Source organism: Cynocephalus volans, chromosome 3, assembly GCF_027409185.1.
Source record: "Cynocephalus volans isolate mCynVol1 chromosome 3, mCynVol1.pri, whole genome shotgun sequence".
Taxonomy (NCBI): domain Eukaryota; kingdom Metazoa; phylum Chordata; class Mammalia; order Dermoptera; family Cynocephalidae; genus Cynocephalus; species Cynocephalus volans.
The window spans coordinates 65,188,074-65,210,980 of record NC_084462.1 but is presented as its reverse complement, the minus strand read 5'-3'; the positions used below and the strand labels follow the sequence as shown (position 1 = coordinate 65,210,980).

Here is a 22,907-nt window from a genome sequence, read left to right as displayed (position 1 = left end):
TGGCCTTGAGACATACCAGACACATACCATTCATCTTATCACATAATATATACGTCATGTTTGTCTATGCACAAAATTACTCTGGAAAGATAATCAAGAAACTGGTAACATAGGCTGTCTCAGAATAGGAGAAAATTCATGTAAAGAGGTTGAGGGGCAGAAGAATATAATACAGGAGCTAGCTAGTTAGCTCAGTTGGTTAGAGTGTGGTGTTATAACACCAAGATCAAAGGTTTAGATTCCCATACCAGCCAGAAGAGAAACATAAGATAAAAAACAAAAGCTGGGAATAAATCGTAAGTTCCTCTCCCATCAGCAAGAGCAAAGCCACCAAGGTTCCTGGAGAGAGACAACAGGATAGCTGGGTCACTCTCCATAAGGAAGAACCTGAAGGCAGTATGCCAACTACTACCTATTCCAGCTGAGGGGGAACCACACAACCCGAAGAAATCTGGAAACTCCTTCTGGGGAAAAAGTATCTAAAGGACTTGGTAAATCTAGAGAGTGGCAGAAGCCTTTAGTAATAATTTTTATCTCCTCCAATTGATGGCTGAGACTTCAGGAAAAAAAGGAATGTGAATGGCTGTCAATAAATTAGCTTTCCAGATCATGTTGGAACATTCTTCTCCTTCCCCTACCCCAAACCTGACTTACTTCTTTATTCACCCTTCCGGTCAGCCTAAATCCTACTTCATCATATAAATTTTTACTGCTTTCCAGACAGGCACTGACCACACAGTATTAAAAAGCTTAAGTTATTGTCTATCTGTCCCCACTAGACTATAAGCTTGGAGAGGCAGAAAGGCTGTTTCCCATGCCCACAACTCAATACTGAAGCACAGTGCCTGACACCATTCTGATAAATAAATGCCTGAATGATAATTTGCTCTTCGCCTGCTGAAAGAGTGATAGTCACAGAAAGTAGGAAGAAGATGTTTGGACATTTGCCAATCTGATTATGAGAACTTAAAATTGAAAATAGAGGAGAGAGAAAAATTCCTGGATAAAACTGGGAAAGAATATCAGGAATGACATGAGAAGAAAAGCAATGGAAGAAGTGACTATTAAGTCCAGAAGAAAATATCTAGGAATTAATCTGGAATAATCAATATCTTAACTTCAGACATCCATAAGAGAGATACAAAAAATAAAATAATTTAGAGTACGTTTATGAATTTTATAAAATAACTAAGACATGATCCCTACTCATGAAAATCTGAGTTTGGTGGAGTTGTGAATGCAGGATGTCAATGGGTGGGTAAATTTCATTCAAATCTTAAGAGTGGAAGTGGAATGGCAGCAAGTCTCAGACTGGTATTTGCCAGGAGAAATCCACAAACCACACTAGAGAATTTCTGAATGAGAATAAAAGAGAGTAATAGATATGATACAGCTATTAGGACCACCCTTCAATTCAGCCTGCTCAACAATGGAGAATATGGATTGTTTTCTTGACTCAGATCCCAAAATTTTGGCACGGTGATAATGATGTTATAGAGATTGGGAATTTCAAGCACCTGGACATTTGCTGGATATCACATTTACCTTAAAAAATGGTGAGGGGGGTAGAAAACCTGATAAACTCTTACTGACAGTTTCATCCTAAAAGGACAAGGTAGCTACTACATTGGATTTCATCTAGAGCAGGGAGAAAAACTAGTTGATTTCAAAGGATTTCAAAGAGAAAGTAACCATGTAATCCTTCAAAGTATGATAGCTGACAGCTAAGCATTGTCAGAAGGAGGCAGTTAAGAGAGCAGGTCCTAGACATCCCACCAGTGATCCTAGATTAAAGTCCCAGTTCTGTCACAGCCATGTGCCCTCAGGCAAGTCAAAACCCACTCTGCCATAAACTTTCTCATCCAAACAAGGATAATACCTGCCTACCTCACATGATCAAATAACTGGCTATCCTTTAAGGCATTATATAAACCTTATTACACTGATTTAGATAATACCAGGCCTTAATCAATAGCTAATGTTTACTGAGTATTGAGTTCTACCCAGAAATCAGACACTGAGATTTAGATGGATTATCAAGCCCTCTCAATGGCCCTTGGAGGTTGCTACTATTATTATTTCCATATTACAGATGAGAAAACTAAGGTTTCCAACTGTCAAGTAACTTACCCAAAGTCTCTGAACAAGAAAAGTGGTAGAGCCTGAATCAGAACCCAGGTTCTCTGGTTCTGGAGAACCCACATTTTTATCCATTGTATTATGTGCTTTTAAAATGCAGATTTAACAAAATTAAAATCTCATAATCTAAAACTCTAAAGAGAAGACAGATGCTGGTATTCTTAAAAGAAATCATCTAAAGTGAGATTCTGACAATCAATTATGAAATTAATTATAAATTATTCCAATGTCTTTGTTTTGTTTTGGCAGCTAGCCAGTAAGGGGATCCAAACCCTTGACATTTGTGTTATAACACCACCTTCTAACAATTTCAAATTTAAAAAGAGAACAACCTGAAAAGTATTCTCCATAGATAAGTACAGACATTAAAAGGACACTCACAAATACACACATGTACAAAAAATGGAGGCCACAGTAAAGAAGATAAGAGTGGTGGTTTTGACCTAAAGGAAAAGTCAAAGTCCAGAATGAGCCAAGGACTGTTAATAAAGCTAAGGATAACAAAAAGGGCTTTGTGAGGAATGTCTAGATCACCTTCTACTTCCATTTCTCTATCAACAAGTATAATCTTCAACTTGAAGTGGGAAAAAACAAGCCTCATGGAAAGAGAGAACTGAAGCTCAAAACAGTAGAGCCCCTACTAATCCAAATAAGTTCAAGCCTCCAGACCTGCAGAACCTGACAATCCTGAGAACTCCAGAGGAGCCTGATGAACTTCTGTTGTAAATCTTTAAAGATGAGAAAGGTGTCAAAGTCTGGGGATGAGCAAATGTGGTCCTGATTTCAAAGAGGGGACATCTACTGATGGCTACAAAAATTCCCAATCCCTGACAACCTTGACATCAATCCTTGGTAAACTGCATAACTGACCTCTCTTTCATATATATACACACTGCATCTTAGCCACTTAATTCTTTTTCAAAAGGTGAGTTTTAAGCTTCTAGCAAGAGGAATAGTGATCACCAGAAGCGATTCACTGAAAACAAGTCTTTCAAGAACAAATACAACCTGACTGAGAAATGAAGGAATGTAATATATATAGCAGTGCTACTCAAAGTGTGGTCTGCAGACCAGCAACACCTAGGAGCTTATTAGAAATACATAATCTCAGGCCCCACCACAACCTGTTGAACCAGATCTATTTTAACAAAGTCCCCAGGTGATTCTTATGCATGATAAATTTTAAAAAACACTGATACATAGAAAACATCTACATTTCACATTTCAGCAAGGCGTTCAATGAGTATCTCATGATATCTTTATAGACAGTAAGACTTTCTTCTATTAATTTAGTAGTTATATAATATTTGCTAGGCAAAATATTAATCAATTGACATACTTATCTCATTTAATGTTCATAATAACCCTATAAAGTAGGCATAATTATCTATATTTTACAGATATTAATAGTAGCAAAGATTAAACAGCACTATCTGCCAGATACTGTTCCAAGGACTTTACATATATTAACATATTTAATCCTCATAACACTTTATGGTATTACCCACATTTTAAATATGATGAAACTGAGGCACAGAAAGTTGAAGCAACTCACCCATAATCACACAGAAATATATGGTATAGTTCTTTTCTTTTTTTTTTTTTTTTCTTCATGTCTCTGAACCTTTATTTATTTATTTTTGTTTTTTCTTTTGTGGTATAGTTCTTACTCACTACTTTCTATGGCCAAGTATGATGCCACAGTGGGGCATATGATAGCCCTGCTGGAAATAATAATCACACTCAAACACAGCCTAAAAATATCATTAGAGGGCTGGCCCATGGCTCACTTGGGAGAGTGTGGTGCTGATAACACCAAGGCCACAGGTTCAGATCCCTATATATATATATGGATGGCCGGTTAGCTCACTTGGGAGAGCGTGGTGCTGACAACACCAAGTCAAGGGTTAAGATCCCATTACTGGTCATCTTTAAAAAAAAAAAAAATCATTAGGAACTAGGGAGGTAGGGGGGATTTTAAAGGATACCACACACACAAAAAAAAGATTTTAAAGGAATACCCTGGAAGGAGGAAGACAAACAGACTAATGTTTATTGAGTGTCTACAGTGTGTTCAGCCATGAGTCAAGCACTTTACATCCACATTGTATTCAACCCTTCCAACAGGCCCATTTATAGATATTAAGACATTTAAATATTGAGAAATTAAGGACCTTGACAAGTCACACTGCTTATGATGGTACAACCAAGATTCCAAAACCAAGTCTGACTATAAACCCATGCTCTTTCTATTGATTTGCTTGCGTCCATCCCTGGCCAGGTTCCATTGCCAGGGATGGCAATGAGCACATTACACAAGCAGTGTCCAAAAAGAGGCCTATCACATTTCATACGTAACACTGTTTCAGTTCTGAGTGCTAAATTTTAAGAGGGCTATTGGTAAATGAGAATTGGTCCCATAAAAGACTTAGATAAGGAAACTGGGTCATGCTGATCATATAGAAGAAAGGCCTTTAGCTAAAAGAACAAATGTATAGTAAAATAAAACACAGATCCAAAAGATCAAAACTGGATGGAACAATGGGCTAGAATGGTAATCAAAAGCAACAGGTTGGGCCGGCCCGTGGCTCACTCGGGAGAGTGTGGTGCTGAGAACACCAAGGCCCCGGGTTCGGATCCCATATACGGATGGACGGTTCGCTCACTGGCTGAGCGTGGTGCTCACAACACCAAGTCAAGGGTTAAGATCCCCTTACCGGTCATCTTTTAAAAAAAAAAAAAAAAAAAAAGCAACAGGTTTTGGAGCCAGACAGACAGGGTTTGAATACCAGGTTCTATCACTTACTGAGCAAGTTACTTAACTTCTGTGAGCCTTAATTTCCACATCTGTAAAATAGGGATAGGGCTGGCCGGTTAGCTCACTTGGGAGAGCACGGTGCTGACAACACAAAGGTCAAAGGTTCAGATCCCTGAACAGGCCAGCCGCCAAAAAAAAGGAATAATATTCCACAGAACTGTAAGGGAAGAAAAGGTAATATTTCTAAACTTCTTGGGACATAAGGCTCAACAAATAGTAGTGAATATTCAATCTAACAAAATGGAATTTAAGAAGGCTAAGTGCAGGAAAATCAATTTTAGAAGCACCAGATTAAACTTACAGAAGCACATAAGAAAAGACTTAGAGATCTCAGTTGACTTGAATCTGTGAGTCAACATATTGCTAAGACTGCCAAAAATTATTGTGAATTTGGAGCACATTACAGAAGCACAGTGTCCAAAACAAGAAGGCCTATCTATCAAACTTCATTTGTAATACTGTCTCCAGTTCTGAGTGCAGAACTTTAAAATCACTGGCAAAGTAGAATCAGTCCAGGAAAAGACCAGATCAGTGAGAAGCTTTAAAAACATAGTAACTAGCCCCTTTCTTCCTGGTTCTATATTCCCTGCACTCCATACAACTGAAGCTACCTGACAACTGCTTCCATCTTCATCCCCCACTAATGTATTAATTCTCATATATTCCCCCATCCCTATACACACACACACACACTCCTCAGATTCAATTTTGCCCCAATTTCAAAGCATCGAATGGATCTAAGAAAAGTGACTAGATGACTTCTAGTCAAAATTCTAGGACATGGCATGTTAGACTTGCTGCTAATCTGCACCAAACCTAACTGGCCACCTGCTTTCTTCCTGAGACTGAGCTCTAACCTTGTGACTTAGGTAACTGAATCCTGAGTCTGAGTCACATACTCTATAAACTAGGACTCTTCCTGGATGTCTCCTTGACTCACAGCTCCATTTCTCCCTCAAAGGGCTGTAGCTGGCCAGAAGACTGCAATTAGGCAATGTCAGTCATCTCAGAAGCTAATCTTAGATCTCAGCCATTTCAAACCGACTGGATCAATACTTTCAAATCTAAGGAGACTCTCAGATAAACTCAGGAACAAAACTACACGTGCTCATAAAATACTACAAGTTGACTACAAGTTATACCTAAGAGGCCATTTGCAAACCTACAAAGAATGAAGCCTTGAAAAACTGTCTGCAATCTGGATGTCCTCAATGCAGTGCCCCATTTTCAATTCCAATTAGAACTGGGCTCAGCTCCCTGGCAGAACCCAGATAGTAAAATCTGGTAACTCCTAGGTCCAGATTCTCAGGGCAACTGACACTGGAGTAACATGAGCTTCCCCATGGAATAGTCTTGTCAAAGTTGGCAGGTTTTCCTGGTTGAATCAGAACAGGCTGCATCTCATTTCATTCAATATTCCCTTGGAAGCCAAGCATCTCTCTAGGGAATGCCATCTGCAGTGGACACCAGGTGTCTCAATGCCCTCCTTTCAACCATGCAGACATCCTGGTTCCATTTCTATTTTTCAAGTGGATAGAGATTCTGTTCTTTCTTTGGATGAGAGAAACCATGATAAATGCTAGTCTTTGAGAATTATGCCTTACTGTTCCCCTCCAAGGGAACAGCACAGTTCTTGTCCAGAATCAAATGATTCCCAGAGCGTTCATCCAGTTCAGACTAGCTCTATACCTAGTTCCACAGCCAATTTGTAAATCCAGGACTTCCCTTCCTGAAGTGGACCTGAACATCTTAACTCACTTATAGGATTGTTCCTTGACTAACACAACAGTGTATTAAGTATTCTCTGGATCACCAGTTCTCAAACATTGAGCGTGCATCTGGAGGCTTTTTAAAATGTAGGTCTGGGGATCATACTTAGAGAACCGCTGCTCCAGGTTAATAAACCTCACACACACACACACACACACACATCTGGGCCTATTTGCATCATAACAATCAGTGCTAATTCCTACAAAGTGGACCTCACAGGGAAAATATTCAGGTGTTTAAAACAGTTGATGATTCACACTCTAACAAATTAACATAGATACATTCTGTCACCAAGGAATTTTACTTATGTAAGAGATTCTAGGCTCAAGAGCAACAAAATAGAAGTGGAAGTAACACTTATTCTATTCTTTCCTTTTCTTTAACTTATCAGCTGAATTATTCACTAAATGAATTAAAACCTGTAAAGCACTTAGCACAGTGCTTAGCCATTATTTTTTTATTGTGGTAAAATATACATAATATTTATCACTTTTACTATTTATAAGTGGCATTAAATACATTCACTCTTGTGTAACCATCACCACTATCTATACCCAAAACTTTTTCATCATTCCCAACAAAAACTCTATCCATTAAGCAACAACTCCCCTTTTTCACCTTCCCCAGCTCCTAGTATTCTACTTTGTCTCTATGAACTTACCTATTCTAGGTACCTCATATAAGTGGAATCATACATTTGTCCTCCTGTGTCTGGCTTATTACACTAAGCATAATGTTTTCAAGGTCCATCCGCAGTGTAGCATATATCAAAATTTCATTCTTTTTAAGGTTGAATAATATTCTATTTTATGTACATACCACATTTTGTTTATCTATCCATCTGTTGATAAACACTTGGGTTGCTTCCACCTTTTGGCTACTGAAAATAATGCTGCTATGAACATGGATGTATAAGTACCTCTTTGAAGCCCTGCTTTCAATTACTTTTTTTTTTTTTTTGGCGCTGCCTGGTATAGGGATTGGAACCCTTGACCACCACACTCTAACCAACTGAACTAACCAGCAAGCCCCAATTCTTAAGAGTGAAATTTCTGGGTCATATGGTAATTCTGTATAATCTTTTGAGAAACCACCAAACTGCTTTCCACAGCAGCTGCACCATTTTACATTTGCACCAGCAATGCTGACACTTGTTATTTTCTGTTTTGGTTTGTTTTTGTTTTCAATTATAGCCATCCTAGTAGGTAGTGGTTAGCCATTATTATTATCATAAGCTTTTTTGTTAGTTTTTGTTTTAATGACATCCAGCCACCCTGAGCCCTTGACTTTGGTGTTATCAGCACCATACTTTAACTGAAAGAGCTAACCAGCCAGCCCAAGTTTTGATGTGATCTTTTACTAATACTTGTAGCACTGTAAGAACAGCATGAAGACAATTAGAATTTCTGACTAGTTTCCAAGTTCAAATGGTTCTAGCAGTTCCATTCAAAATGCAAGTTTCTACTTGTTTCTAATGTTCTCACCAAATCACCTCCAGGGTTAGCATTTCCCTAGCCTAATGTCAACCAAGAAAGAAAATGATGCTTTAAGTGGCTAAAGAAGAAAATATGGATGCTTTTCAATTTTTAAAAATGTTTCTGATAACTTAATTACATAATAATGCTGAGTTTTACCTATAAACAAAATGGAGCACTGGCATTCTGTTCCAGAAATGTTAGCTGGTTTCTCTAAAACGTTTAGAGTCCTAATCTAGAAAGGTTTTGTTCTTGCTTTTGTTGTTGTTGTTTGGTGGCTGGCCAGTACAAGGATCCAACCCTGGGCCTTGGTGTTATCAGTACCATGCTCTAACCTACTGGGCTAAACGGCCAGCCTAGAAAGGTTTATTTTTGAAAACAAAAGTATGTTGGAAAACCCTGTATATTTTAATCTTGCTAGCTACATCACTTTTTTTTTTTTTTTTTTTTTTTTTAAAAGATGGCTGGTAAAGGGATCTTAACCCTTGACTTGGTGTTGTCAGCACCACGCTCTCCCAAGTGAGCTAACCGGCCATCCCTATATAGGGATCCGAACCCATGGCCTTGGTGCTATTAGCACCACACTCTCCCAAGTGAGCCAGGGCCAGTCCTAGCTACATCACTTTTAAGTCCCTGACCTAGCCAGAAATACCATTTTCTTTTCACTTTCGGGGTTTTCCGGGCATAGAAGAACTAAAGTCTCCTTAGTGAAGCAAACAGCCATTCCCAAATAAAAATATTTTATTGTGTTCAAGTATTATGGTCAAGGTTTCAGGACTTTCAGTAACATTTTTTCTTCCTGAATGAGTCTAAGAAAGAGAAAACTGGGAAAGAATGGAAAGTAAAAACAAGTGGTAAAAAAACTTTTTGCGGGGAGAAGTTTCTTCAACTTTTTTTACTTGACAACAGTTGAAAAAGAAAATCTTATATAGACAAAAGCATGGGCAAAGTGAAGGTATCATGGAAAAAACAATTTTAAAAGCTGTAGTCTCATCCCAGATATCAATAGGCAAGTATACCATAAATATATTTCCCCATTATGCTGACCATAATATTTGAAAGATTAAACTCTACAGACAAAAGACAAAAGACTGGTTTTATAAAGGCAATGAGCAGCCTTTACATTCTGAGAGGTACAGCCAGAGACCTATATGAACCCTCAAGTCCACTAAACCCATTAAAGCATATAATTTCTTTCATAAATAAATGTACAATAAGGAGCTACAGCTCAGAAACAATAAATAAGCAGGAACAATGTCGTCCCAGTGTTTCTCCTCACTAAAATACTGAACACGCCTCTGAATATCTTCCCTATATCATAAAGATAATCATCCTAAGCAAAACAATACCTGCTTCATGGGCTGTTTGAGGAATAAGTGATCTCAACACAGTTTCACTTATTCTTCAGTAAACATATATTGAATCCTCACAACGTACACTAACAATGCAGAGAAGATCGAGTCCCCATCCTCAATGTGCATAATAGGTCCTCCTCCTTGGCGCATACCTACAGTTCAGAACTGCTTAGAGAGAAATAGAGCACAATTCCTCAAGGATACAGGGTTTCCAATCCATGCTGAACAAGGATCTGGCACATAGCAATAGACAATAAATGACTGCTGAATGAACAAACTGTATCTCTGCTTATAATCTTTGAAAACTTCCTCTCAGTTGACATTAACATGAAACATAAAAAATCGATACATAATCACTTCACTCACTGGAGGAATAGAGTTCACAGCAACACACAGAAACATTTGGAAGGGAAAACAAAAATGACACCACATTATCAAGCCACGACAGGGCTCAATAGTGTTCCACTTGTCATATAAAATCCCTCTCCATCTCTGCAAAGTCTGTGAAAATGGCTCATTTTATCCTCTGTGATGATTATGCTACAAAATAACTACTTTTAGGGACTGGCTGGTCAGCTCAGTTGGTTAGAACACAGTGCTGATAACACCAAGGTCCAGAGTTCAATCCCTGTACAAGCCAGCTGCCAAAAAAACAACTAGTTTTAGACTAAACTAGTTTTTTAAGACTTCACTATGTGAAGTCAATTGCTGAAACCAGTACTTGGGGACACATATTTGAATAAACACTAAATGTGTTAAGCAAAGACCTATCTTTAACTTAAAGTAGGGACTTGTAACTGTTCCTAACTACAAAATTCTTCAGAGATAAACCATGGTTTCTCAATGCTGGCACTACTGACTTTTGGAGCCAGATAATTATTTGCTGTGGAAGCTGTCCTGTTTGTTAGAGGATATTTAGTGGCACTCCTGCCCTCGACCCACTAGATGCCAGTAGTAGTGACACACCCTCAAGTCATGACAACCAAAAGTGTCTCTACATATTGACAGACATTCCTCAGAGGGTGAAATTACTGAGATAAACAATGGAATGAGAATTTTTTTCACAAAGGTTGTTTATTTTTCATTAATTTTTTTTGAATCATAATTGATTATACATATTTTGGGGGTTCAACGTTGACATATGTTGACCAAATCAATAGTATTAGCATATACATTATTATAAATCGTACTTATTCTTTATGCCCCTTATCCAATCTCTCCCCATCCTCCTCTCCTTCCCCCCTCCCACCTCTAATTACCCTAGATTTCTTTTCTCCTTCTGAAAGAGTAATGGTTACTCTGTTGATTTGCTGTCTAGATGATCTGTCCAGTGCTGAGAGAGGTGTGTTCAGGTCACCCACTTATTATTGTAGAGTAGATGTTTCTTCTGTCACTCTGGAATGGGCTTTGTGGAGAGAGGCATTCTCTTTTTTTCTTTGGTCTTCACTGGTGACTCTCCTTGTGTCAATGCACTCAAGTGGTTGGTGGACCATCTACATGGTGGTTGTAGCATCTAGCTTTTGTGGCAGCCATGGCTATTGTAGTGGCTGTGGTCACATGGAAGTGGTGTTTTTGGCCTGCTTCTTGCCTGGTTGCAGGAGGAGGGGTCGGTCTCCAGCTCCATCTGTTTTTACATTCTAATATGTTATTGCAGAGCAGTTGGGTGGGAAGGAGAGAGGGGAAGAAGGAAGGAAATAGGGTGGGAGGAGGAAGAAGGGGAGGTATGGTTGAGTCCCGTGGCACCCCCCTCATTCCTGCAGGGGATACTAGGGGCTTTCAGTGGTGGCTTGGTCATTGCTGGACTGAATGCAGAAGTCAGAGGGCTGTGGCTGAAGCCCTCAGCCCCCCACTGCTCCAGCACGGGAGCCCGAGGTGTTTCCTGCTGCAGCTCAGTGGTCATTGCTGGGCTGGTTATGGGTGTCAGGGGACATGGTTGAGGCCCACAGCCCTCCCCCCTCCCTGGCTTGGGGGGCCAAGGGGCTTCCGGTCCTCCTAGGTTTTATAGGTGTTCTTTGGTGAAGTGAGATCTTTACTAGTTAATATTAAACTTTGTCTCTAGTCTGTGGGTATTTTGTTTTCTTTCAGTTCTGTGTTGGATTATTCACTGTTTTCACTACTTAAACTCTGCACTGGAACTAATTTACTTCTAAAATGGGGGAACTTCCTGTGGGGACCAGCACTGGAGCCCTGTAGTTGAGCTAAATTGCTGCTTTGCTGCTGATTCCCTGGGGAATGCTTTTCGTGCAGTTCAGGTTTTAATGGTTGACTTTGTAGGTACTTTTGGGTCTTGTGAGATCCAGTACACCTGGGTTGTGTAGAAACTCCAGTCTGAACCTCAGTCTTTTCAGCATACAGCTCCCCCTGCAGTTCTGTATTCCAGACCAGTCTACACAGAGTGGGCCTGTGCTGACTGGGGGCACAGATCAGCTGTCCATGCTGTGTCCCAGAGTTTCCCCAGTGGGCCCATCTCCCCCACCACCTGCACTCCAAACACTTCTCATGGGACGGGCCATGCACTAGTCCCTTGTGATGACTCACCGACCTCTGAGTGGCTCCTTTATTCAGTTGTTATGGCTCCTTGGTCCTATGTGGATCCACGGGAACCCTTTTAGCCCTCTTCTCCCCTGCTGCCTCCAAGCAACTTCATACGATGGGCACAGCTGCAGCTTTTGCCAGCTCTTGCTCCATAAGCTCATCAGCTCCAGCCTTGAAGTGGCCGTGATTCAAAATGGTGGGAGTAATCCTTTCTTTCTCTCATCGTGGCTGCTCCTGCCTTCATGCACTCCGTAGGTCTCTCCTCCTCTTCCCCTAGATCTACCGGCCCCAGCTTGGCTGTCGTTGCTTTTTAATAGTTGTACATTGGTTGATTTGTGGGAGAGAGTGACGCTGGGTACCATCTATTCTGCCATCTTGACCGGAAGCTCCTGGCCTGATTCACAAAGGCTGTTTAAATGAGATATGGAAGATGATACAAACTGTCATTCTTTGCACTCTGAGTATGAGTCACTTTTAGATCATCAGATGACCTTTTAAAGTTTTATCTGAAAAGAAGAAGCAGAAGCAGAAAAGGACCACCACCACCAGTGCACCTAGAGGTAATCTGTAACCTAGAAAAAAATAAATCAGTGAACCAATGGATGGTGCAAAAAGTGTTAACAGTATAAAATGAGCTACAGGTAATCTCACTATCATCCTCTATGTACATTACTCATGCATGGTAACTGTTAAAATTCTTAGGCTCCCTTGAAATCTTTTATTTCAATGCTACGAAGTCAGATTCTTCATTTTTCTTCCCACTCTTATCTGAAAAAAAATTATTTCCAGTAACATAAAGGGCAAGAATACTATTATTATTACTATTTATTGAGCATTATATAACTTCAAGGGATTCACTTATTTAATTTTAGCATATCTCCCAAAAGCTTGTTACGGGAAGAAGACAAGACAGATTCAGAAATATTACATCATAAAATGCCTGGAGACACAAAGGAAGCTGGGGAATCCTGAAGTCTATCTAAGACTCATCACCATTGTATCCCAAAAGGATTAGATATTACTTGTAAATTTTTCTGTTTATAAAAAGGCCAAGTTTGCATTAATCTTAAATAGTGGGATCTCAACACTTAATACCACAATCTAAAAGTGAATACAGCACACATAGCACTTTTTACAAAATGCTACCATTTTTAATTCTAAAAGAAACATATGGTCATCCTACAGACTCTAAAAAGCTTATTTTTAAAAAGACTGATTGTAATAATGATGTATATCATGAATTAATATCATATTACTATGAATAATGATGTACATCTATAATAATGATGCATATCGAAACAACTGCAAAGGTAGAGATTACCTAGGTGTTCAAGCAATGAACAAGTAATTAATGGATCAATGTACACAAACACTTCAGTCCTCGAGTTATAGATGGCTCTCTTTAGAAGCTGCCCATCAATTCTGGAATAAATTCCATATTTTAAAAAAAATAATAACAAATAAATAAATAAATAAATAAATAAAAAGAATAATTCCATAAACCTAGTTTTATCTATGCTACTTATACTGAATAAAAAGACAAGAACTGTGTGTATATGTTTTGGGTGGGTTTGATACTTCAGAGGAAAATGATACAAATTACAGAAACTGCCTTTCTCTGAAGCAGAAACTAAAGAAAAAGTCATCTCTAATCTACTGTTTTGGTCTCATTGTTTTAAAGTCGGGACCTAAGAGATAACCAATCCTTAATAAAAGAATAATGCTTCCCCTGGGCTCTGGGGCTTCTTAGCCTCCTAGCCCCACCCTCCATCTCCATGCATAAGAACCTCCTAATGCTTGAGAACCTAACTCAGATTCTTAAGAGGCCTTTTCAAAATCAGATATTAAAGTGCTGATTCCAGCCCCTCCAGGACTGAGGAATGCAGGCTAAACTACCTATTCTAGGAATGTCTTCCCAATTCCATAAGAACAGGAATAGAAAATGGTGATAATTGCAGTGGCCAGGGAGGCAACCAAGGAGTTCTTATGTGGAGTGTACATAAGAGGAAAACGTTATAGCAACTGATTTGGGAAAAAAAGGTACCCCCCAATCATCTGAGATATCAAGGCAGGATGGTAGAGCAGAAGGTGTGCAATGCTGAAATTGCACTGGAGGTTGTATCTGAACAAATAAACAGATTTAGGGGCTACAACTTCTAAACTTGGCACCGCAGTGGACCAGCTGTCTTGCTATATAATTGGGCTTAATATTTAGAAAACGAAGTTGAAGTACCCCAACACTACTATGTCTTCGAAGACAATAAAGGCATATATATGAGTTAGAAAATGAGACTCAAAGGCACTGACCCACAATGAGACTTAACTTTTACCTCTTTAAAACAGTTTAGCTCCTTTTTAAAGGAGGTCTGTCTTACTTTTTAATTAATTAATAAGTACTAGAAGGTCAGGTTCCTGCAAAACTTTCAGGTCCCTTAATATTCACAAAACTAAAATCCAAGACCCTTGACATGCTCAGAAATTTTTAACGGAGTAAAATTATCATATCCAAATGAGACTGTACCTAATTGTTCATTACAGTATCATTAACTACTGGCAGTAACGATAATAATTCTTCACATTTCCCTCCTCTTCTTTCCCTCTCTGGAAGGCCTCAATTTAACATCATGAATCATTTGGTCCTTGACGTATGGCTACTTCCGGGGGGAGAGATGACATTTAGCACAGGACATGTAAGACTGTGGGAAAAGGGAAGTTCTTGGCCACAAGTAAAAGGACAAAACCCCTGCCCTTGGGAAAAGTGCCAAAAATCTCCTAAGTCCACTGTACAGCAGTTACATTTTTAGTTTTAAAAGATTCCATTATAAAAATACAAACCACAGCATGGAATTAAAATAGGTTTTTTTTTTTTTTAAAAGATGACCGGTAAGGGGATCTTAACCCTTGACTTGGTGTTGTCAGCACCATGCTCACCCAATGAGCTAACCGGCCATTCCTATATGGGATCCGAACCCGGGGCCTTGGTGTTATCAGCACCGCACTCTCCCGAGTGAGCCACGGGCCGGCCCTAGAATAGGTTTTTTTAAACTACAGTATAAAGATACAACATAATGGTTTTCTGGCATTCATAAGAACCCACACTAAGTGATCGTCCCGAGGGTCAATATGAATATTTTTTCCCTCTGTGATTGGTTTAAGCTAACTTGGCTCCACAATTTTTCACTGTTCAGAGACAAGGAATATCATAATAATGGCTAACTTTACTGAGTGCTTACTATGTAAGCATTGGGGCTAGGTGCTCTATATACATTTCCTTATTAATCTTTACAATGCTATAAACTCTAAATAACAAGAACTCTAAAATAAGAATTTTCTTTAGAGGCTTTGAAAATAAATAGTAGTAGATTATTTGCTGCAGCAACTTTAAAGCAAAAGAACTAAAATCATTAATTAATGTGAAAGAAGCACTATATGAGTTATTAAAACCATCTTTGGATTTAAAATAAAAATATGAATAGAAACATAAGTACTTTAGAAAACTACTTTTTATTGTCCTACCTTATCAATCACTACTGGGATATCCATGCAAAACCAAAAAACCCTAAAAGACTACAATTACTGAATTCAAATATCTTTACAGTTCTAGTTAAGAATCTTTATTTTATGGTTTATTTCAGAGGAAGTTCTCACAACTTATGTCCAAACAGACAACAATGTAACCCATGGAGCCCCACTTTTTGTGGGTTACAGATATAGAACACATGAATAAGATATCTTTAACTATCCTCTGGTCAAGTTAATTACAATTTAACAAGTTCAATAAAATTACCAACTTCAGGTCAAGTTATAAATGTAAATGAATGCATGCTGTGGAAAAGTAAAATTAAGAATTAATATAACGAGAATGAAAGTTAGCATTGACATGTAGAAATTATCTTTCACACTGACAAACTGCCAGCCTATTAAAAAAGGCTTTTACATTTACACATAAACACTTCAAAAAGGAAATGTATTAGTGACACAAAACTACCTTGGTTTTTAGTTTAGAGAGATAATATTCTTCATATTTGGCTCTAAGAATAGTTATTTCTCTTGTAAAAAAGAAAAAGAAGATACAAAGAAAATAAAATTTTATTGTGATTGTGACCATACCTCAAAATAGAAAGTTGCCAATTCTATCTTAAGGAACAAAGTTTTTTTCCAAGAGTAATTTCTTTTTGTGGGGCAGCCAGCCAGTGTGGGGATCCGAACCCTTGACCTTAGTGCTGTAAGGCCACACTCTAACTGAGCTAACCAGCCAGCCCCTCAACGGTAATTTCATCACAATTTCTTGCACAGAGTATACAATATGTTTCTGCTGACAATACATAGTTCTGAGTAAAGGTTTTCCAAATCTTTTCCTCTGTCTGCATTTTTTAAGTGATTTTTTTTTTTTTTTAAAGATGACCGGTAAGGGGATCTTAACCCTTGACTTGGTGTTGTCAGCACCACGCTCACCCAGTGAGCTAACCGGCTATCCCTATATGGGATCCAAACCCGAGGCCTTGGTGTTATCAGCACCACACTCTCCCGAGTGAGCCACGGGCCAGCCCTTTTAAGTGATATTTTAAGAAGCATTACCCAAACTAAACACACATATCAATACCAAAACCCACAAAATTAACTATTATATGTTCACTTAGGCATCTAAGTAAATTGGCTAATTGCTTCATGGAAATAATGTAGTATAATGGAAGAAACACTGGCAGTAGAAAGAGAATAATCTTGACCTGGGTGGAAATCATGGCTCCATCACTTGCTAGCTATGTGACATTGGGCAATTTCCTTCTCTCAGTCTGAGTTTTTCTTATTTGCAAAATGAGGGTAGTAATTTCAATCTTGGGAGGATTAACTGTGTATGAAATACACAGCACAGAGCCTGACTCAAAGAAGCAACTCAGGAAACAGTTACTGTTATTACTTTGTTGTTATTCATGTAAGCTCCTGAAAGGCAAATCATATTTGTTCTTATAACCCAATCATAGGCTCCACAATTATTGAGGTACTGAAAAAAAATAAAGGCAAGAAACATAAAAGTTACAAATGAGGGTTTGTATCAATTCAACACATGCCTAGATAGGAAATAGGCCTATTGTCATACCACCCTGAATGTTTGGAAGCTAAGCAGGGTCAGACCTGGTTAGTACTTGGAAGGGAGACAAGAAATGAGCCTATGAAGTAATAATGATGACCTTCAAAAAAATATATCAAAACATAGATCAAAATGAGCAATGCCCTTACTTTTATAAGCCACTCTGAAAGGAGATGATATTGCCTGTATACAAATCACAAGAACTCTTCATTCATTCCACAAATATTTCCTGAATGTCCATTAAGTGCCAGTCATTATGCTAGTCAACGTGTGTATGATGGTAAGCCAAAGCTAAAACAGTCCCAACCTTCATGGAACTTACAGTCGTGTAATCACACAAGTGTAAACTTGTGATAAGTGATGTGAAAGACAGGTAAATGATACTCTAAGAGCCAGTAACAGAGATCTAACCTAATTGAGGAGATCAAGGAAGACCCTCCTGAGGAAGTGAAAGCTAAGAGCTTGAAAGATGAATAGGGGGTTAACAATGGGAGGTGTTGCCAGATAGAGGCAACAGCTTGTGCAAAGACCCTGTAGCAGAAGGAAATATGGCAAGAATGCAAAACCATAAGGCCAGTGTGCCTGAAGCAGAGATGAAGTGTGGGAATTAGCTAGGGCCCTAGGTCCCCATAAGCGCTTAGACTTTGTAGACCATATTCTAGAGTTGTAGCTTCATACCAAGAGCAATGAAAAGCCACTGAAAGGTTTTATGAATGCTTATTTGGGGGGCAGGCAGGCAGGCTGAGGGGAAGATGCAATCAGATTTGCTATTCGGTTTTGGTTTCAGGAATACAAATGGATCAGATAGGAAACAAAAGTCTGTCAGGATATGACAGTAGCTTGGACTAGTGTGATAGCAGTGGTGGTGCAAGGAAGCCAAACAATAAGAGATATTCAAGAAAATCTGATGATGTATTGTACACAGGGGCCAAGGGACAGCAAAATGTCCAAGAAGATTCTGGGTTTCTTTTTTTTTTTTTTTTAAAGATGACCAGTAAGGGGATCTTAACCGTTGATTTGGTGTTATCAGCACCACACTCTCCCGAGTGAGCCACGGGCCGGCCCAAAGATTCTGGGTTTCTGATTCACATGACTGTACAGAAGAAGGTACCATGTAGGAGGGATCTGCTCCAGAAGTCTCTAAGGCAGTTCACACACCCCAAAAAGGACCTACATGCACTTTCGCCTGATTATTTATTAACCCAGTTTGATCCCCTACTTTACTTATGAAATAGGACTCCAAAAGAGTTTTTGCTATTTCCGAAAATCAAACTGACTCTCAAGGGGGGCTGGCCAATTAGCTCAGTTAGTTAGAACACAGTGTTATAAGACCAAGGTCAATGGTTCAGCCCCCTATACCGTCCACCTGCTAAAAAAAAAAAGAAAGAAAAAAGAAAAAACTTGACTCTCAAAAGTACAAAGATTAAGAAAAAAAAAGTTCAAGGATTTTCCAACACGAGATATTTCAGAGATTCTGCCACAAGCTTTGAATTCAACTCCAAATGAGTTCTAAAATTGGTTGGAGCAATGGGGCAGCATGATGGAATGAATGTATCATTTCCCATGACCACCGACTGCTTGGATAAGGTAATATGCATTTACTCCTGTTTAATTTAAATATTTAAAATGGATCCCCATGCTGGCCAGCCACCAAAAAAAAAAAAAAAGAAAAGAAAAGAAAAGAAACAAAGAAAACAAAAATAAATATTTTAAAGAAATCTTAAGAATACTCTTGTGATGATAAACTAAAATATGAGAATATCAGGCATTACCATAATTAGAACTGTGCTGTGTTTATATTTGTGCTTCAACATTTTGAAATGCCTGTAGAAAATTTGGCATTTTGTAAAAAAAAAGAAAAAAGAAAAATTTTGATTGAAAAAAAAACACATAACCTCTTGACCTCTTTTACTGTTTCCATCTGGCCCTTGTTAATGCCCATCACATTCATTTGAATGTAAAAAGATAGGATTTTTATGATTTAAATAACCTGTATATATGTATACACACTTTATACAGAGTAAAGCCAATGTTTTATCAATACTATCAGTACAGGACTTTAATACTTCCTTCCCCTGGTTCTGATTTTTTAATTTGCAATTAATGCCATTTTCATAGAATACTGATGCCTTTAAGTTTTAGAAACATAGAAACTTCAAGTCTGAATGATCTAAAGGGGAAAAAAGATGAAAGAAAGAGATTTGCCCCTTTTTTTTTTTTTTTTTTTTTTTAAAAGATGACCGGTAAGGGGATCTTAACCCTTGACTTGGTGTTGTGAGCACCACGCTCAGCCAGTGAGCGAACCGGCCATCCGTATATGGGATCCGAACCCGGGGCCTTGGTGTTCTCAGCACCACACTCTCCCGAGTGAGCCACGGGCCGGCCCAAGATTTGCCCCTTTAAAATCAACCTAACACACCATACCTTAGCAATGAAGTATTTCTGTAATTCTAACAGGATGGGCTCCTTGGCTACTTGCTTGCACTAGGGTCTCACTAGCATTTTATTAACACCCCATTGCAGTTACCAGGATGTTTCCACTGCTTGTACAAAGAAGAACTCCTTATTTTTTTCCCATGCTGATTTTTTCTTAAGGCGTCAAAAGGCAAGACTGTGGTCTGAAGCCAAATATGAAAAATGTCATCTCCACGAATGAGGAGAAAAGTCAAGGGATTTTAAAAATCAAGTCTTAAGCCCATTAACCAGTATTAGTTTGTAAAACCAGATTGTCTCCACCCTGGAGACTGGTAGCAAACGTAGTCCTTGGGAACAAGGGCTGGAGAGTTTGATATGGGTTACCAGCACGGTTCGCCTCTTTCTTTTTTCATGTTTATTTTATTTATTGTAAAATGGAATCAGACTATGGCTATATTTGAGCGAAGCTATGGCTGGGTATGGGCAGTGCCAGGGAAGAGATAGCAAAAAGCCCTTGGGGTTCCCAATCTCAGCTAGCAGACTTTCCTGTCTTCCTCAGAAGGAGGGGCCCGTGCTCCACAGCTGGAATGTGGGGGACGTTAAGTCATAAGGGCCCTGAGTTTTTCCCTTACCCAAGCCCCCAAAATGACACCACAAACCACTTCCTTCTGGAAACTGAAGGTCATAAGCTTTAAGGGACAATGGAGCTCAATGTAAGCTGCAGAAAGATGGAGACAGACGAGATGGAGAACCGCCGGTGGGGTGAGGGGATGCGCCCAGCCGAATAGGGAGGTAATGGCTAGGGACTTCGGAAGCAGAAGGGCTGGATCTTCCAGAATCTGTCCAGGGAGGCCTGCCACAGCACTCTGAGAAACCGGAGGGGCTCCTGCGAAAATCTAAGGCATCTATGTGCCCAGTGCTATCACCCCTCTCCTCGGGGTGATAATCCCCGTAGGAACCCTCCCCCCCGAACTGGCCTTTTCCTGCCGTTTTATAAAACCACGAACACTCACGGAAAAAAGCAAAACATTTATAAGGGGGTGGAAGGGCCAGGGGCAAATAGATGTTCTGCAAACATGGGGGGTGAGGGGGGACAGTTCTAGGAACTTTACCACTGGCATGGGGAGAGAGCCAGTATGAGGCCCCTAAGCCTTGGGGACAGAAGAGACAAGGAGCAGGAGCAGGGTCCAGCGGCGCCCCAGTTGAGGAGGATGACGGCCTGGGGCGCGGTCGCCGGTGGGGGGAGGCCAGCCCGCGGGCCGGGCGTCGGGAGGCAGAGGCCGGCCTAGGCCTCAGGGGCCCGGACACACCCACCGGCGCGGCCCCGGCCCCGCTTACCTGCTCCTCCTCTGGGGTCAGCTCCGGCGCCAAGTCGGGCCGGGGCGCGGTCGCCGGCTCCATCCTGCCGCCGCTGCCGGGCGAACAGAACACGCCCGCGAGCGCGGGAGCCCGGCGCCTTCGGCCTCCGCTTCCGAGTCCCCGCGCCTCAGCAGCCCGCGGCAGGCTCACGCATGGTGGGGCCGGTAGGGCCCGGCGCCCGCGGCGGCCGCAAACACCGCTTCTGCTTCCTGGAGAAAAATCTCTCCGAACTGTCGCTCCCTTCTGGGAGGAAATCCTTTTTTATTTTCTTCGTTCCCTCCCTCACACTCCCCCTCCTCTCCCGGGGGGAGGGGAAAGTGCAGGCGAGGAGCTAATAGCTGCTCGGGATTAAGAAGGAAATAGAAATCAAGAACTTTTAAAGCCCAGAGCGAAGGGTCGCGGCGGAAATTTCCCGAAGGCCGCCGGCCTCCTTGGCGGCGCTCGCGCTCCGGCAGAACGTGACGGCGCCCCAAGGCCGGCCTGTCGGGGCGTCCTCCGGGATCGGGGCCCTGCGACCTGCGCGGCGGCCTCTCAGCCGGGTTCCTCAAAAGCGGCCGCGGCGAGAGGGAGGGAGGGAGCGAGGAAAACGCGCCCCGCTGCCGGCTCACGGCCAGCGATGCAGCCGCACAGCGTCTGCCCGAGCCCCTCGCGGCTCCATTGAGAAACTGAGCGTCTCATTCACAAACAGGCTGCGAGGAGGGCCCGGCGGAGCGAGCACGAGGTCCGAGAGGGGGAGACAGAGCGCAGCCCGGGGAGGGGGAGGGGCCGCGGGGCTGGAGGGAGGGCGGCTCTGTACTGCGGGAGAGAGAAAAGGGAAGAAAGGAGTCGGGGTTCTATGAGGCTCACTGTGGAGGAGGAAAAGAATACATTCCTTTGAAAATTATCTGCTAACGGGCACCTCCTCTGGGATTAACTTGCCACTACCACCCGCATGTGAGGAAACCACAATCCTCATCTATTTCCATCTCACTTGCAGACTGAAAGACCCTGGAAAGGTCGCCTGCGCGGTCCAGGATGCTCAGGTGGAAGGAACAGACGCAGCTAATCGCGGCGCCATCTCTCCTCCCTTTCTCCCCGCCCCCCACCCTTATCCTGTATGTTGGCTGTATCCTGTAATCCATCACCAGTGTAGCTAATTTTAATTCCTCACAAAAACGACATCCGATTTCGAAACTCGTTCAGGAATCACTCAGCTTTAGCAAACCTTTGATTTTCACTCAAAGCACAGCGCAGCAACGAGCGTGGGGGTTTCACAGGGTTCAGCATACAGGGCTCAGTCTTGGAGTCACTTTGTGGAGGATGGGAGACACAGGGAAAGCAGGGCTGAGTCTGGTATGTTTTTGTATCATTCCAGACCAAAGAAAAATATTCCATAAGGGACCCAACAAACAAGAGTGCCACAGCGAGTCCCAAGGGCTGAAACCCTGGAGCACGCCCAGAGGGACCCAAGAGAGGGATCTTCAGGTGACTGAGGAGGGTGCTGTGGGTTCTGATGCTCGTTCTAGTACTTGAACAGCAACCCTTGACTTCATCTCATTTCTGCATCGGAGCAATAGGAATTTCAGGCTGCCGTAGGTGAGAATCAGAAAAGAAATCGCTGGTGTATGGATCTGTTTCTGTCTCAGCTAGGTTATTTTCTCCTTTGCACCAATAAGGCTGATGCTAGGTTGAGTTCATCACTCATACAGGAATTACAGCTTCAGTATTGCAACCAGACACTCCTCTGGAAGACAGTTTATTTATTTAACAAGTATATTTATATGCCAGGCACTGGCCTATGTACTGGAGTTATAACAATGAACAAGACAGTGGTCTCTTCCATATGTAAGGAAGGGTATGGAATGATCCCTGAGCAGTATCTTGAAATGAAAAATGCAAGACAAACGGTGTGTATAGTATGAAATGAATATATGTTTGTTAACCTATTTATACATAGAAAAGCTTTGGAAGAA

General features: G+C 40.9%; 1 protein-coding gene across 2 annotated transcripts in view; it reads right to left on the bottom strand.

Moving 5' to 3' along the window:
• The window catches only part of PTPN9 (protein tyrosine phosphatase non-receptor type 9), a 74,892-nt gene extending 53,240 nt beyond the window's left edge, over positions 1-21,652 (bottom strand). For both annotated transcript variants that reach the window (XM_063091319.1, XM_063091320.1), the window contains exon 1: positions 20,935-21,652. In XM_063091319.1, the coding sequence (XP_062947389.1) occupies positions 20,935-20,997 (63 nt within the window). In that variant the 5' untranslated portion in view covers positions 20,998-21,652. The remainder of the gene's footprint in view (positions 1-20,934) is intronic.
• Between the last annotated feature and the right edge of the window lie 1,255 nt (positions 21,653-22,907).